The sequence below is a fragment of the Eupeodes corollae genome, chromosome 2 (assembly GCF_945859685.1).
Source record: "Eupeodes corollae chromosome 2, idEupCoro1.1, whole genome shotgun sequence".
NCBI classification, from domain to species: Eukaryota; Metazoa; Arthropoda; class Insecta; order Diptera; family Syrphidae; genus Eupeodes; species Eupeodes corollae.
In genome coordinates this window covers 123,560,530-123,573,932 of record NC_079148.1, presented here as the reverse complement: position 1 = coordinate 123,573,932, position 13,403 = coordinate 123,560,530, and the positions used below count along the sequence as shown (strand labels likewise).

At 29.9% G+C, this 13,403-nt stretch overlaps 1 protein-coding gene across 2 annotated transcripts in view; it reads right to left on the bottom strand.

The window, feature by feature from the left end:
- Positions 1–10,597, bottom strand: part of LOC129946277 (calcium-binding protein E63-1) — a 435,397-nt gene extending 424,800 nt beyond the window's left edge. Inside the window, exon 1 of one of the 2 annotated variants that reach the window (XM_056056412.1) lies at positions 10,148–10,597. Coding sequence is in view for 1 of the 2 variants with exons in the window: in XM_056056410.1 (XP_055912385.1) it covers positions 728–763 (36 nt within the window). In the remaining variant the exon portion in view is untranslated. Of the gene's footprint in view, positions 1–727; positions 1,513–10,147 lie in introns of those variants that run through there. The other variant, XM_056056410.1, reaches the window with a different exon arrangement.
- Positions 10,598–13,403: the final 2,806 nt, after the last annotated feature.

The window sequence follows — 13,403 nt, the reverse complement described above, 5'->3', positions numbered from 1 at the left end:
AGAATCACAATTTGCAAACAAAAAACAAAAACTCTTACAATTACTATTACTACATTTTTACGCTCAAAACATCGACATGGGCATAGGTCACGTATAACGACTTTAGAAAAATATAGGGGTGAGTGAACATAAACAATAAATAGGTTTGTAAACAAATGAGCTATTTTTTTTAATGACCGTTTCCTTGCTGCTTGCAAACTCTCAAATAAATGATAGTGATCATCTATTGAAAAATAAAACAATAGAAAAAGTTTTTTATTTTTTGTTTACATTTTATTCCAATCCCAACTACCAGTCAAAAGTTTATCTTTGTTTTTTACATTTACGTTTACGTGAATAAATCCCTGTCCCCCAGAAACTACCCATAAATAAATCTTCTTATCTATGTATACATATGTATGTTTAAAATGCCCTTTAGACACTATTCAATTTAGTTTATTCCCTTAACTACATGCAGTACGCGTACGCATTCAAGGTTTTATTGTACATTCATCGTGTTTAATAAATAAAATAAGAAACGAATAAGAGAAAATAATGATTGACGTATTGTGTATAGAAATATTTCTGTGACGAATATGAATATTATTAATGTAAAATACAATGTAAGTTTTATTCTTCTTTATTTTTTCACTTGGAAGAAAAATTGAGGTCATATTGTTGTTTTGAAAGCAAATATTTATAGCACATTTTAATTAATTATTATTAAATAAGAAAAATTAAAACTTACCTTAAGTTGATGGCGTAATCCACTCATTGGGCTCATTCAAGTTAATCCGTTCTAAGGGAAAAATTAAGCTCTCCTTCAGCAAAAACAAAAAAAAAGAAAAACACACCAACTCAATCTTAAAATAACTATCAAGCTTCAAAGACTTTTAAGTTGTCAAACTTTTTTTTTCAAAAAAAAACACACACTGCAGTTTTTTAAATCTATTTTTTGTGAGAATATAAATTTAACAATTGTATTATTATATAGATTACAAGAAAATATGTATTTTCTTTTCAAAATTTGATGATTTATTCTTCAAAAATTAAAAAAAACACAAAAATTATTTTCAAATTAGATTTATAACTATATCCCGCATAAGAAATTACACGAAACAGTTCATAAATTTTCAGTCACACCCCCAAGATGCGCCAATACCATTTCTCATTAATCAATTGAATACGCGACGAAAAATTGATCTTCACGAAAAAACTATTTAATAAGTTTACCATCACAAAATTCCAAAACAAAATTTTGTATTTCTTTAAAATTGCACATAAAATATTAATTTAAATTTAGTTCCGTTTAATATAGCTTAGTTTGATCTACGACTGAATCAACGACAAACTGATCGCTGCTGCTTCGAATTAATGTGCATGCCGTTGCTGTTGCCGTACCGACCGCTACGCTGCTACCGGCTTCTTGAGTCTAGAGACGAAATAATAATGTTGCGTATGTTTTTATTGTACTCTTGACTGACTCGCTGTACTGTACACAGTCTGGTGTTTTGATGTGCTCGCTGTTGATGTTTCTGTCGTTGTCGCTGGCGGCAGGCTTGCTGGCTTGCTAGCTTGCGCAGAGCTATGGGAGATATATTTACAAATGGAGCAGTAGCAGAAGCGCAAGCGACAACGCCAACAACGACGAAACAAAATAAAAAAAATCATCAAATCCACAAAACTGGGCAGAAATAAAGCCACATTTGAATACAGCGCTAAACGTTAAACGATGCGGAAAATCGCTATGCAAACGAAGAGCGTTTTTCTGCAAAACAATCGATCATTAATTTTAGTTTTTGTTCAAAATTATTGAATCGTGAACTGCTACGAGTATATATGTATATACATATGAACCTATAATTATTATATCAGTTTGTCTATTCAAATATTGAATTAAAAATCTTTTCTATAATAATATCTATTAAGACATTTTCTTATAAAACTTTAGAATATTGCCACAGTAATTTTCTTGTGTACCATAAAAGAAGACATGTGTTTTTGGCAATGCGTAACCACATTGTTTTTGACTATAATTTTGTTATTCAAAACCAAAATTTTGTTTATTTTGGTAAACATAATGTATACAAAAATGTTTTAAGAAATCATTTTTGTTTTTCTATTTTTCTTTGTTGTATACTTTGTACTTATAGTTATTTTTTTACAATACTTATATCTGAAAATAGTTTTTCACTAATTGGTTCTGCTAATGGGAATCCTTCAACAAAGTGCAATTATATAAAAATAAGTCGATTGATTGCTGGGAGACACGTTAGTGGATAAACAGTCGGACAATGAACTTAAAATATTTAAGAAGTGTTTGTCTTAATTGCTATTTGGATTTTTGTTTTCAAATCATTTTTATGCATGTATGTATGTATTTTGTACACATTTTTTAAGGGATGTTCAAAATAGAACTTCAGTAGTAAGGTTATAGAAAATAAAATAACACACAAAAATAGGGCTTAAGACACAAATTATTAACTTTTTAAAATGTAAGAAACTATTAAAAATCCTTTAAAATAGTGTTCAGTTAATAAATCTTGGAATATGTTTTAAATTTGTTGTTTGAAAATGAAAAGAAAGGTATACAAACATCTACCAGAAACCCCTTCCACAAAAATGGTATGCTTTTGAAAATTGATTAATATTTGATTACTCATTGACCATACATACAAATTGTAAGGTTAAAGGGTGTGTTTAGAAAAGTTGATTTATCTCCTCAGTGAGAAACAGCTTGCAATTTTTTAAAAGTAGTTTATCTTAAATTAATAAAAAAAAGAGGCTGGGATGCTACCCACACTGATAACTTCCCATCCCGTCTGTCGATTTGTCTTGCTTAAAAGTTTGTCTATATGTACTCGTATCAATTTTTACCAAATTTGCGTACTATTTTTTGTAGATTTTATTTTTTATGAAAAAGCGGACTGTTGGATTTTTATATAAGATTTACTGAATATCGAAAATAATATTTTCTATGAAATAAAATAAGTTTGAAGCCAATATTTTGAATTTTTGAAAAGCTATTTCAGTCGAAAGTAAATTTTTACCAAGTTTTAGTATTGTTTTTGTTTACAGTTTTATTTTTTTGTAAAAAATCTTTTAATTCGATTTTTTTTCAAAATAATATCGAATGTTTAAAAACAATATTTCTTATAAGATAAAATTAGTTTGAAGCCAATAGCCACAATTTTTGAAAAGATATTTGAGTCGAAAATAAATTTTTACCAACTTTTGTTAATTTTTTGTATGTTTTTAATTTTTTGTACAAAAACTATTAATTCGATTTTTTTCAAAATTTTACTGAATGTTGAAACAATATTTTTTGTAAGAAAACTGCCAATTCGATTTTTCTCAAAATTTTATCAGATGTCGAAAACATTATTCTTCGTTGAATAAAATTATTACGGAGATAAAATCGTGTTTTTTTCATAAAATATTCAAGGTGACAGTTATTTTTTTTTCAGTTTTTTTTTTTGGTTTATTCAAAAAACCGTTAGTTAATTTTTTTTACAAATTTTATTAGTTTGGTATTACGTCACAATATAAAACATTAAATTCAATTCAAGTCGCTAGCGTCACTGGTTCATGAGACGCACAGACATCTCTCTAAAAATCTTTTATTTAGAATCTAGTGACCTTAAAACGTCGAGAAATATCAAAATTTGCATTCGGCAAATCGGATCGATTACAATAACTTCCTATGGAAAGTTAAAAAACGGGCCCTAATTTATAGAGACATTTAAACGAAAATGCTAGAGTATTTGTAAATAAAACTCATATTTGTGTTGCTATTTTAAAAACAATTGTTGTGTACAAAGTGACTTTAAAATTATTTAATTTTGTCCAAAATTTTCTTAGAAAAATCCAATCTGAATTTGTATACATAATTAAAACTTTCAAGAAATCCTACCAAAATTGGTAGGAATTAGTTTTTGACTAAATATCTCGTTAACAAAAATATATGTTTGAAATCAAACTGTTTAAAACAACACGAAACCCTACTAAAAGAAAAAAACTCATAAAAAGAGAAAAATGTATATTAATTACAGAACAAAGAAAAATATTGACTTCAAATTATTTATCTCACATAAAATATTGTTATAAACGTTTTGTAAAAGTTTTAAGCAATACAAATCGACAGTCGGGGTGGGAAGTTATCAGTGTGGGCTTCATCCCAGCCTCTTTTTTTAATTTCCAATAATCTAACTATGCATTTAAGCGATTTATCTACGAACATTAACGACAACAAACAAATTGAACAATTTTGATGGATTTTGATAATAAAACATTGTACTTGTTAGATTAAAGTTTAACATGATAATCAATCGTGGTAACGTCATCGTTCGTCGCAAATTGAGGTCTAAATTATAATGCGAAACAAATTTTTTAACAAAATAAAATGCAATGTTAATTAACATATAAAGGGTGATTTTTTTGAGATAAGGATTTTCTTGCATTAGTATTTGACAGATCACGCGGGATTTCAGACATGGTGTCAATGTCAATGGTGACATTGGACCGTCTTTTTTCAAAGATGCTGTTGGACGCAACGTTACGGTGAATGGCGATCGCTATCGTTCAATGCTAACAAACTTTTTGTTGCCAAAAATGGAAGAACTGAACTAGGTTGACATGTGGTTTCAACAAGATGGCGCTACATGCCACACAGCTCGCGATTCTATGGCCATTTTGAGGGAAAACTTCGGAGAACAATTCATCTCAAGGAATGGACCGTTAAGTTGGCCACCAATATCATGCGATTTGACGCCTTTAGACTATTTTTTGTGGGGCTACGTCAAGTCTAAAGTCTACACAAATAAGCCAGCAACTATTCCAGCTTTGGAAGACAACATTTCCGAAGAAATTCGGGCTATTCCGGCCGAAATGCTCGAAAAAGTTACCCAAAATTGGACTTTCTGAATGGACCACCTAAGACGCAGCCGCGGTCAACATTTAAATGAAATTATCTTCAAAAAGTAAATGTCATGGACCAATCTAACGTTTCAAATAAAGATTCGATGAGATTTTGCAAATTTTATGCGTTTTTTTTTTTTTAAAAAGTTCTCAAGCTCTTAAAAAATCACCTATTATTAAGTATTTCTATAAAAATTGCTAAGTCTTCTTTCCTTAAACGGTTAAAAAGCTTTTGACATTTACCTTCTTTCAATTTTCTTAGAATAATTTTTGCGAACGCTTAAAGTTTTATTTTTCTCTTTGAATTGACAAAAATGTTTGTTCACATCATCGAAATATGTTTATAAAACATACATAAAAACAACAACAAATCAGGTTATTAAATTTGAAATATCGACCATAGCTGTTCATAACATAATTAATTGAATATGAAAAATACATATTTTGTGTGTCACACATCAAGACACGTAAATTATTGAATAAATTAATCTTGTTTTCTTTTTAGGTACACAATTTTGTAATCAATTTTTATTTATACCCATATTCATTTTTCTTCCTTTGTTCAGAGATTATTTTTTGCGTTCATTAAATAAAAGATAAATACATGTATAAATTAATTAATTAATACCCTTTTTTTATTTTATTTTACAAAAATAAATTATAACCCATTAAATGCTCCCTTTTTGAATTGCAGCTATAATATGTAAAATAATAACTCTTAACTATATCCTATACTTTAACAAGAGTTCAAGTAAGTTCATTGAACGCTAAATTCTTAACAAACTTTCCCTAATGCACTAAGTTATGCATTGAAAATTATACATAATCTTTCCAAAGGTTCCCTTAATCTTAATGTATCTTGGTTTAAAATTTATTCTAAAAATAAAGGGTGTAATCTAATTCTGTAACTTACAAAAGGTCTTTGTACTCTGTAATTGAAGGAAATCTACCTTCTAATTAAATCTAAGCTGAAAATAATTTTAAATGTTATTTTCTTTATCCTTATTTTGTTGTTGTACGCAGGAAATCTATTTCAAGAATTGTGTGCAGTGTGTTCCTATTTAAATTTAACAAAGTGCGAAACATCTGCAATTTTATTTCTGGGAAAGTTATTTTAAGAGATTTAAGGGAAAAGTAAAAAAATTGTGCTGCGAATTTATTTATATTTACAAAGACTCTATTCTAAACTTATCAAAAAACGCCTCTATTGAAAGTTCGAAACACAAATGTAAGGATTTAGAAACATACAAACTAAGTAGAATTTGTATGATACAAAGTAATGTCTACAAAAATTAGGTTCATGTTAATTAAGTTTAAGAAATGATTTATAAAAAATATGGATGTTTCAAAAAATATCCAAATTCTAAAACTTAATTGACTACTTGCATGAGGAAAAATAATAAAATTGGTTTGTTTGTGGCTTTTATTTAAAATTTGATTTGTTTTGATACAAAATACTAGTAGTTTATGGCGTCATTTCTTGTATGAAGGCTTTGGAGACTGGGTATAGTTTCCCAATAGGAGGCTTTATTTTTGTAACGCCCTTTTCAAACGACATCATAACTAAAATAAAATAACATCTTCAAAAAAGAATTAAATTGTTAAAATTTATAAAACAATGTACTATGTTATGTACCACACAACCAACGATATAATAGCAGTTTTAAAAGATAAGTTTTTTGACAGGTTATTCCTCGAAGAGCTGAACGCAACTGGTCAACGAGATCTTATGATTATACATCATTATACTTTTTACATGCGACATTTAGGAACTATATGGGAAATTTTGCACTCGTAAAAAAGTGGGTCATCCGATTCCTTCAATCTGTCTGTCTGTCCTCGCCCCTACAGTCCAAACCATTAGGACAATTGAGTTCAAACTTGGAATTAAGGTTTTAAGATAATTCCAAGTATTCCAAATAAGTTTTTTGGTAAAAAAAAATCAAAAATTCGAATTTTCTCAAAAACGAACCGATAGATTTGTAGTCAATTTTCTCTAAAAAAAACTTGGCTTCTTTGAATAGTGCCATTTTGATACCGTTTAAGCGTTAGGAAACCAGGACACCTCTTTTCAAAAATAAGTCGATTAAGACACTTTTTATAAATCTAGCAACTCTTTGGACACAAATTCAAGCAAAACATACAATTTGTTCGAAAAATGGAACGCAACTCTTCGCAACCAAAATCCCAAAATATTAATAAAAGATTATTAAACTTTGGGGTTCAAAGCTAGTGACACTGATTTTGAGAGTATTTTTAAAATATAGAACAATTTTAGTTAAAAAAACTAAAACTTAAAAAACAACTTAAGTGAAGTATCCAAACTTATACGAATTTTGAAGAAAAATATTGACTTTGCCGTACAGCAGTGCATGTGCTGAGAGAATATTTTCCAAACTCACACTTGTGAAAAACGAACTTACAAATAAATTAAAAATTGAAACGTGTCATTAAATACTTCAACTTTAAATGTTCTAAGAGGCAACGATTTGAACTTAGAGCCAAAAGAATTGGTTCCTAGTAATGTTCTTATATAAAAGTATAGAAAATAAATATCAAAAAAATAATGTGATGTTAAATACTAAGACTGTTTTCTAAACAGTTTTTCTAGTTGTTAATCGCTGATGTTACCTGAATTTTTGCAATATTTTTGTGTTCTTAATTGTTAATAAAAGCTTAAATTTAAACTGCGTTTTATTTGACATTTCTGTGGAACACCTTTTACCTCTCAGACACCTTTTTTGACACTTGTTGCATATTTTTAAAGGTAACACTGCACCCCATAGCAAGTTAATAACTTCCAATAGGAAGTTATTGTAATCGCTCCGACTTGTCGAATTGAAAATGTTGATATTTCTCGACGTTTCAAATTCCTAAGTGTCGAAATAAAATGTTTTTATAAAGATGTCTGTGCGTGCGTGTGTACGTACATCGCACGTCCCTTCGTTCGGTAATCTTTTTCGTCGTCTATATCCCAAGAACCAGTAGAGATATCGACTTCAAATAAATGTTGTTATACAGATAATATTGCAGAAAGGACTCTTAAGAAAATTGAGTAGGTGGTTTTTTTTTACCAAAGCAATTTAGAAAAAGGTACAAAGTTTGGTTAACCCGAAATATCTCAAGAACCACTAGCGCTAGCGTCTTGAATTAAGTTGTATATTATAAATTGTAGCGCGATACGAAACAAATACATTTTTGGATAAAAATACAATTAACGGTTTTTTTTATAAATCAAAAAAAAAACTGACAAAATAATTGTCACCTTGAATATCTTACGAACAAAAAAATGATTTTATCTCCAAAATAATTTTATGTAACAAAGAATAACGTTTTTGAAATCTGGTAAAATTTTGAGAAAAATCGAATCGATAGTTTTCTACAAAAAGTAAAACACAATACAAAACAATACTAAAAGTTGAAAAAAAATTGATTTTTTACTCAAATTTCTTTTCAAAAATTTGATATATTGGCTACAAACTTATTTTATATTATAAAAAATATTGTTCGCAACATTCAGTAAAATTTTGAGAAAAATTGACAGTTTTTTTTTATACAAAATAAAACCTACAACAAAACAATAATTGTAAAAACTTATTTTATCTAACAGAAAATATGGTTTTGAACACTCAGTAATTTTTTTATAAAAATCCAACAGTCAGTTTGTTTTCATAAAAAAACTAAATCTACGCAAATGCTACTAAAATTGGTAAATTGGTAACAAAAATGGATTTTGAAATCAAATCCTTTCATCATATGCAAAATATTTTAGGTAATTACAAATTTTTAAGAATAATTTAACTTTGTTAACAAATCCCGAAAACCTACAAACCTTTTAAGCAATATTAATCGATAGACGGGCTGGGAAGTTATCAGCATGGATCCCATCCCAGCCTCCTATTTGTTTTCCAAAATCGACATCTCGAAAACGGGTTAACGTTTTTACGAAAATCAGATATAAAATGTATGTTTATACATTCTAAATATCTGCTCTAAGGTTTTCTTGAAAACAAACTTATTTTGCAGGTATATTTTTAAATCTAAAATGTAACGGTTATTTTTAAACAGACTCGTTGGATGCCGGACCAAGTTCTTGAGATCTAGCTAGAGGTTGATTACAATGTTCCACTGTCAATTCAAAACCTTAAGGAGTTAATTTAGTTATCGAGGAAATAAAGCCGAAAATGTTGCAGTTTGCCGTAGAAAGTTTCATAAAAAAGATTTACTTAATCGTAATATTGAAATTAAACTTCTTATTGTAAAGCTCTATAACGATTAATTAGATATATATTATTTTCAATTTCCATTTACGAAATTACAGAAAAAATTCAAGAACCAAGCTTAAAAGGACTTCGCAGATACCTCTATAAATGAAGATACAGCATCCAGCGCACAACAGTCATCGGGGCTAATTTTTGATCGAGTTGTCTATTATCACCATATTGTGTCTGTAGTAAATGTTTGGCTACTAACCACAAATTTTATTTTCTGACAATCAAATTGGATTTAATGCGTATTACTATGGATTACTTTCAATCAAAACGAAAAAGAATTCATACTGTGAATAAATACATAAAATATACCTACACTACCGATTCGTACTGTAAAATAGTAATAGATTTAAAATTTTAATAAGTGAAAACAAAATTCATATTCACATATTGTTTATAGAAGAAAAAACCACAATAATGAACTCTCCTGAATATCCCTCCTATAGAACCCGTCGATACATAACGTACCTAATAATTACCTTTAGCTATTTCCAATTTTACACTACAAAATAATATTGAACAAAGTCTAAACAAAAAAAAAACACACACGTTTTATGTACAATATGGGAACTTTATATTTATCCAGCGTGACATTGGCGCTTTTTCAAGCAGAACGTCAGTCTTCATTAAGATTTGTTTATTATTTATATATTTTTATTTTTGCTTTTTTTCTTTGGATTTATCACGGCATTGAACTAATTTATTTAGCCACTAATAAAAGAGCTAATTAAAAATGTGTATATTTTTAAAAAACAAATCAACATTTTTTTTAATTTTTAAACAAGGCAAAAAATATAATTTTCTTTTAAAATTCAACTTGAAAAAAATTGTTTTTTTATTTAATTTTTTTTGTTTTATTAAAAAACCATCTCAACACTAATGGACTGTGCAGAAAAAAATCCATCACACACTCAGCGTAAGGTTTTTAGCAAAAAACAACAACAAAAAATCAAAAAAAAACTTGTCAGCTTTTGACTTACGCCCAGGGGATTTGATTGTTTCTCTTGGTCGGAAATTTTGAAAAGCGATTTAAACACAAATTACAAAAGGAAAATGTTCTCGTTGTCGTTCACTCTTTACAAAATAAGTTCACACACTTGGACCGCACAAGATACTCGGTTCTTATATCCCTTTCAATATTTTTAAAAATCAAAAATTCTATGTTGAAATCTATCCCAAGTCTTAAAATTAATTAATCGTACGTGGACGGGAAAAGCCCTCAAAATCAATCTGCCAAAAATGCATAATCACCGCGACACGGCGCGATGTGAGGAACGTTGGCGGGTGAGACGAAGGCGAGGGCGGGCTTGACAAATAAAATATATAGTCTTGCGAAAACTATAAAACAAAACGTTAAACAATATACCTCAACGCTTGTCACTGAACATTAGAGTCGCGGTTCTAGTTATGCTAGCCCACAAAATAATTATCCGTGAGATGAACGAACGACCAAATACCGACCGCGATCAAGAGTAAAAAAAAGAAAGCTATAAGGTACAGCAGTTATGTATATTTGTATCTGTGGCTTCTGGTATTTTGTAAGTTCTATAATTTGTCTGCCCCAGAGCCAAAACGCTACAACACACCAAATGACAAACGGACGAGAGACGACGGCGAAGATGAGACGCGACGTACCTATATAAACCATACGATTCCTCAGAATAGACTCACTGTTGCGGAGGAAGAAGGAACAATATTCTATCTTTAATAGAAAATTATAGAAATCCAAATTAATTGTCTTATAACGCAGCCTAACGAGGAGCACACTGTGAGTGAGATACATTTATATGCTCGCACTCTCAGCTCGGGGGTGGTCGAAAGATGATGGTGTTCCGAGTATATCGTTGGATTTTTGTAGCTATTGTGGCAAATCTGTGATTTAGTGCAGCTAAAATTTTTATTTTTGAACGAGCAAAATTTTCTATTTGAGATGAGTTGTGTTTTGTGCTAATCGCGATGATGATGATGATGAGGACGCTGATCTTTTATTTTTTTTATATTTCACTCCATCAAGGAAATTTTTAGAATTTTTGAGGCAGCAGAGGCGCGATTTGCTAAAATACAAATTATTGGGAACAATTTTATTATTTGAATTGAGTGTTTGTCAAATAAAAATCAATAAATTAATAGACAGAGTAATTACCAATAAAGAAATGAAAATATAGGTACAGATATACACAAACGGATAGCATTGGGGTAGTTAGGAAAACTCGTTTTGAATAACTCTTTGATTCTTGGAAATTTCCAATTAATAAGTTAGAATACGATTTTTAAAATTACATATACATATGTATATTAAAATAATATACATCCGACATATTCCAAGCACTAACCGCAGGTTGGTATTCCGAAAACAAAAAGCTTTAAAGTGTATTGTGTTCTATTTTGTGAAACATGTTCATATTTAATTTTATCTCGTTACTAAAAAGATCTTGAGTTTTCAAAGTCCATTATTTTGGTGGCCACAATATACAAGTGTGTTCTTCTTCGACGCATGAAATCGACTAAATTGCCATTTCAGAGGCAACTGATCCTCAGAGTGTGGCCGAATTATATTGTGCAAAATGTCACAGTAAATAAAATGATACATTTTGCCATATTTTTGTTAAATAGGTCCCATTCTATGCCTTGAAAAACATCCCCACTCCCGAACGTTACCTAATCCGTGTTTTACAGTACCTTTGGTGTAAAGTGGATTAAGTGACTCTTTGGCTAGTCTGCGAACACGACGGAAACCATCGGAACCCTTGAAATTGAATTTGGACTCGTCCGAAAAGAGTACTTTCCTAAATTTTCGAACGGTCTAGTTGATGTGTTGATTATAAATTTTAATCTTGTCAGCTTCTTTTTGGTGGAAATAAAAGGCTTTTTAACAACTTTGAAAGATTTTAGTCCACCATCAACAGCTCTTCTCCGAATTGTTCTCAAGCTTACAATCAGGTCAAGATGGGTTAGTATTTATTTTAATAATATAAAAGGGTCTTTTTTAATTGATTTTATTATAGCAAAATCCTGTCGTGTTGTTGTTTTTCTTGGTCTGCCACTTCAACGAATCGTTTGAAATGACTTTTTGAACTCGTAAAATTTTATTAATGAGCAAATCACTGATTTTGGAATATTTGTCCGATATTTTAATTTTACTCCAAAAAAAGTTTTAATTTTTGATCACCAAATATTAATAAGACAGAATAAGAGCATGTGCAGAACAAATTATAATCTGTTCAGGAGTTCCTGAGAAAATTTAAAAATAAAGTAACTGTCCTGAGGGGGTAATCTTTTGAAGCAAAACAAAAGTATATATATTTTCTTATTGAAAGAAGTCAAGTTAAAAAAAGAATTGTTTTTGGGTAAATTCGAATTTTCAATTTCTTATCAACAAACTTGTATGGGAACTACTGTTATTTTTGGTCATACATAAATTAAAAAAATGACTTGAATCTGCTTAAGGAATTAAGACTTAACTTTTAGTTTTTTATTCCACAAATGAAGTTATTGAGCAGGTTCACGCAACATAAGGGACTTCATTTGCAGTCAACTTTATTCTTTGAACGTACATTTTTACCAAGGCAACTAGTTAGTTTTTCAAGTGTCATGAATTTTAAAGGCAAATCTTTATTTCGCAAAACCTTTACTTTAAGTTCATAGTACAAAAAGTACCAACAAAGTTATTGCCTACAAAACACTCCTTAACCAACTTCCAAGTCCATCACAATTTGTATTTTATATTGTAAAGAAATATTACTTATTTCGTTTCTAATTTGACAAGAAACACTTTTACACAAAACAACAAAGGGACTGGGACCGCCAGATCAGGTCAGTATGTTCCCTAAAATCAACAAGATATTCAAGAAAAAGAACGATAATGACTGTCTGAAACTCCAAAGAACTGGAGAGAACAGGGCCGTACCCAGGACAGCGCAAATAGATCATGAAGAATCCATCTTTGAAGATGACTTTTATATAATTGAATATCCGAATTAAAAAGTGGAGGCGGTGGGAGCTGCTTTCCTGCAAGTGTACAAGGTGAATGTTAGCATTCACCCCAACCACGACCTGCAAAACAGAGCCCTACTTAATCACTTTTACCTTCGAAATTATAAGACACAATGGCGATCTGAGAACCGCGGTTTCGATTCCTTGGCAAATGCCATAATCGCCGAGCAAACGGGGCCAAGTCCCTTATGTACGTGACGAAGGTTGAGCTTCAGCTCATCTTCAACTTAATAAAAAACAAAG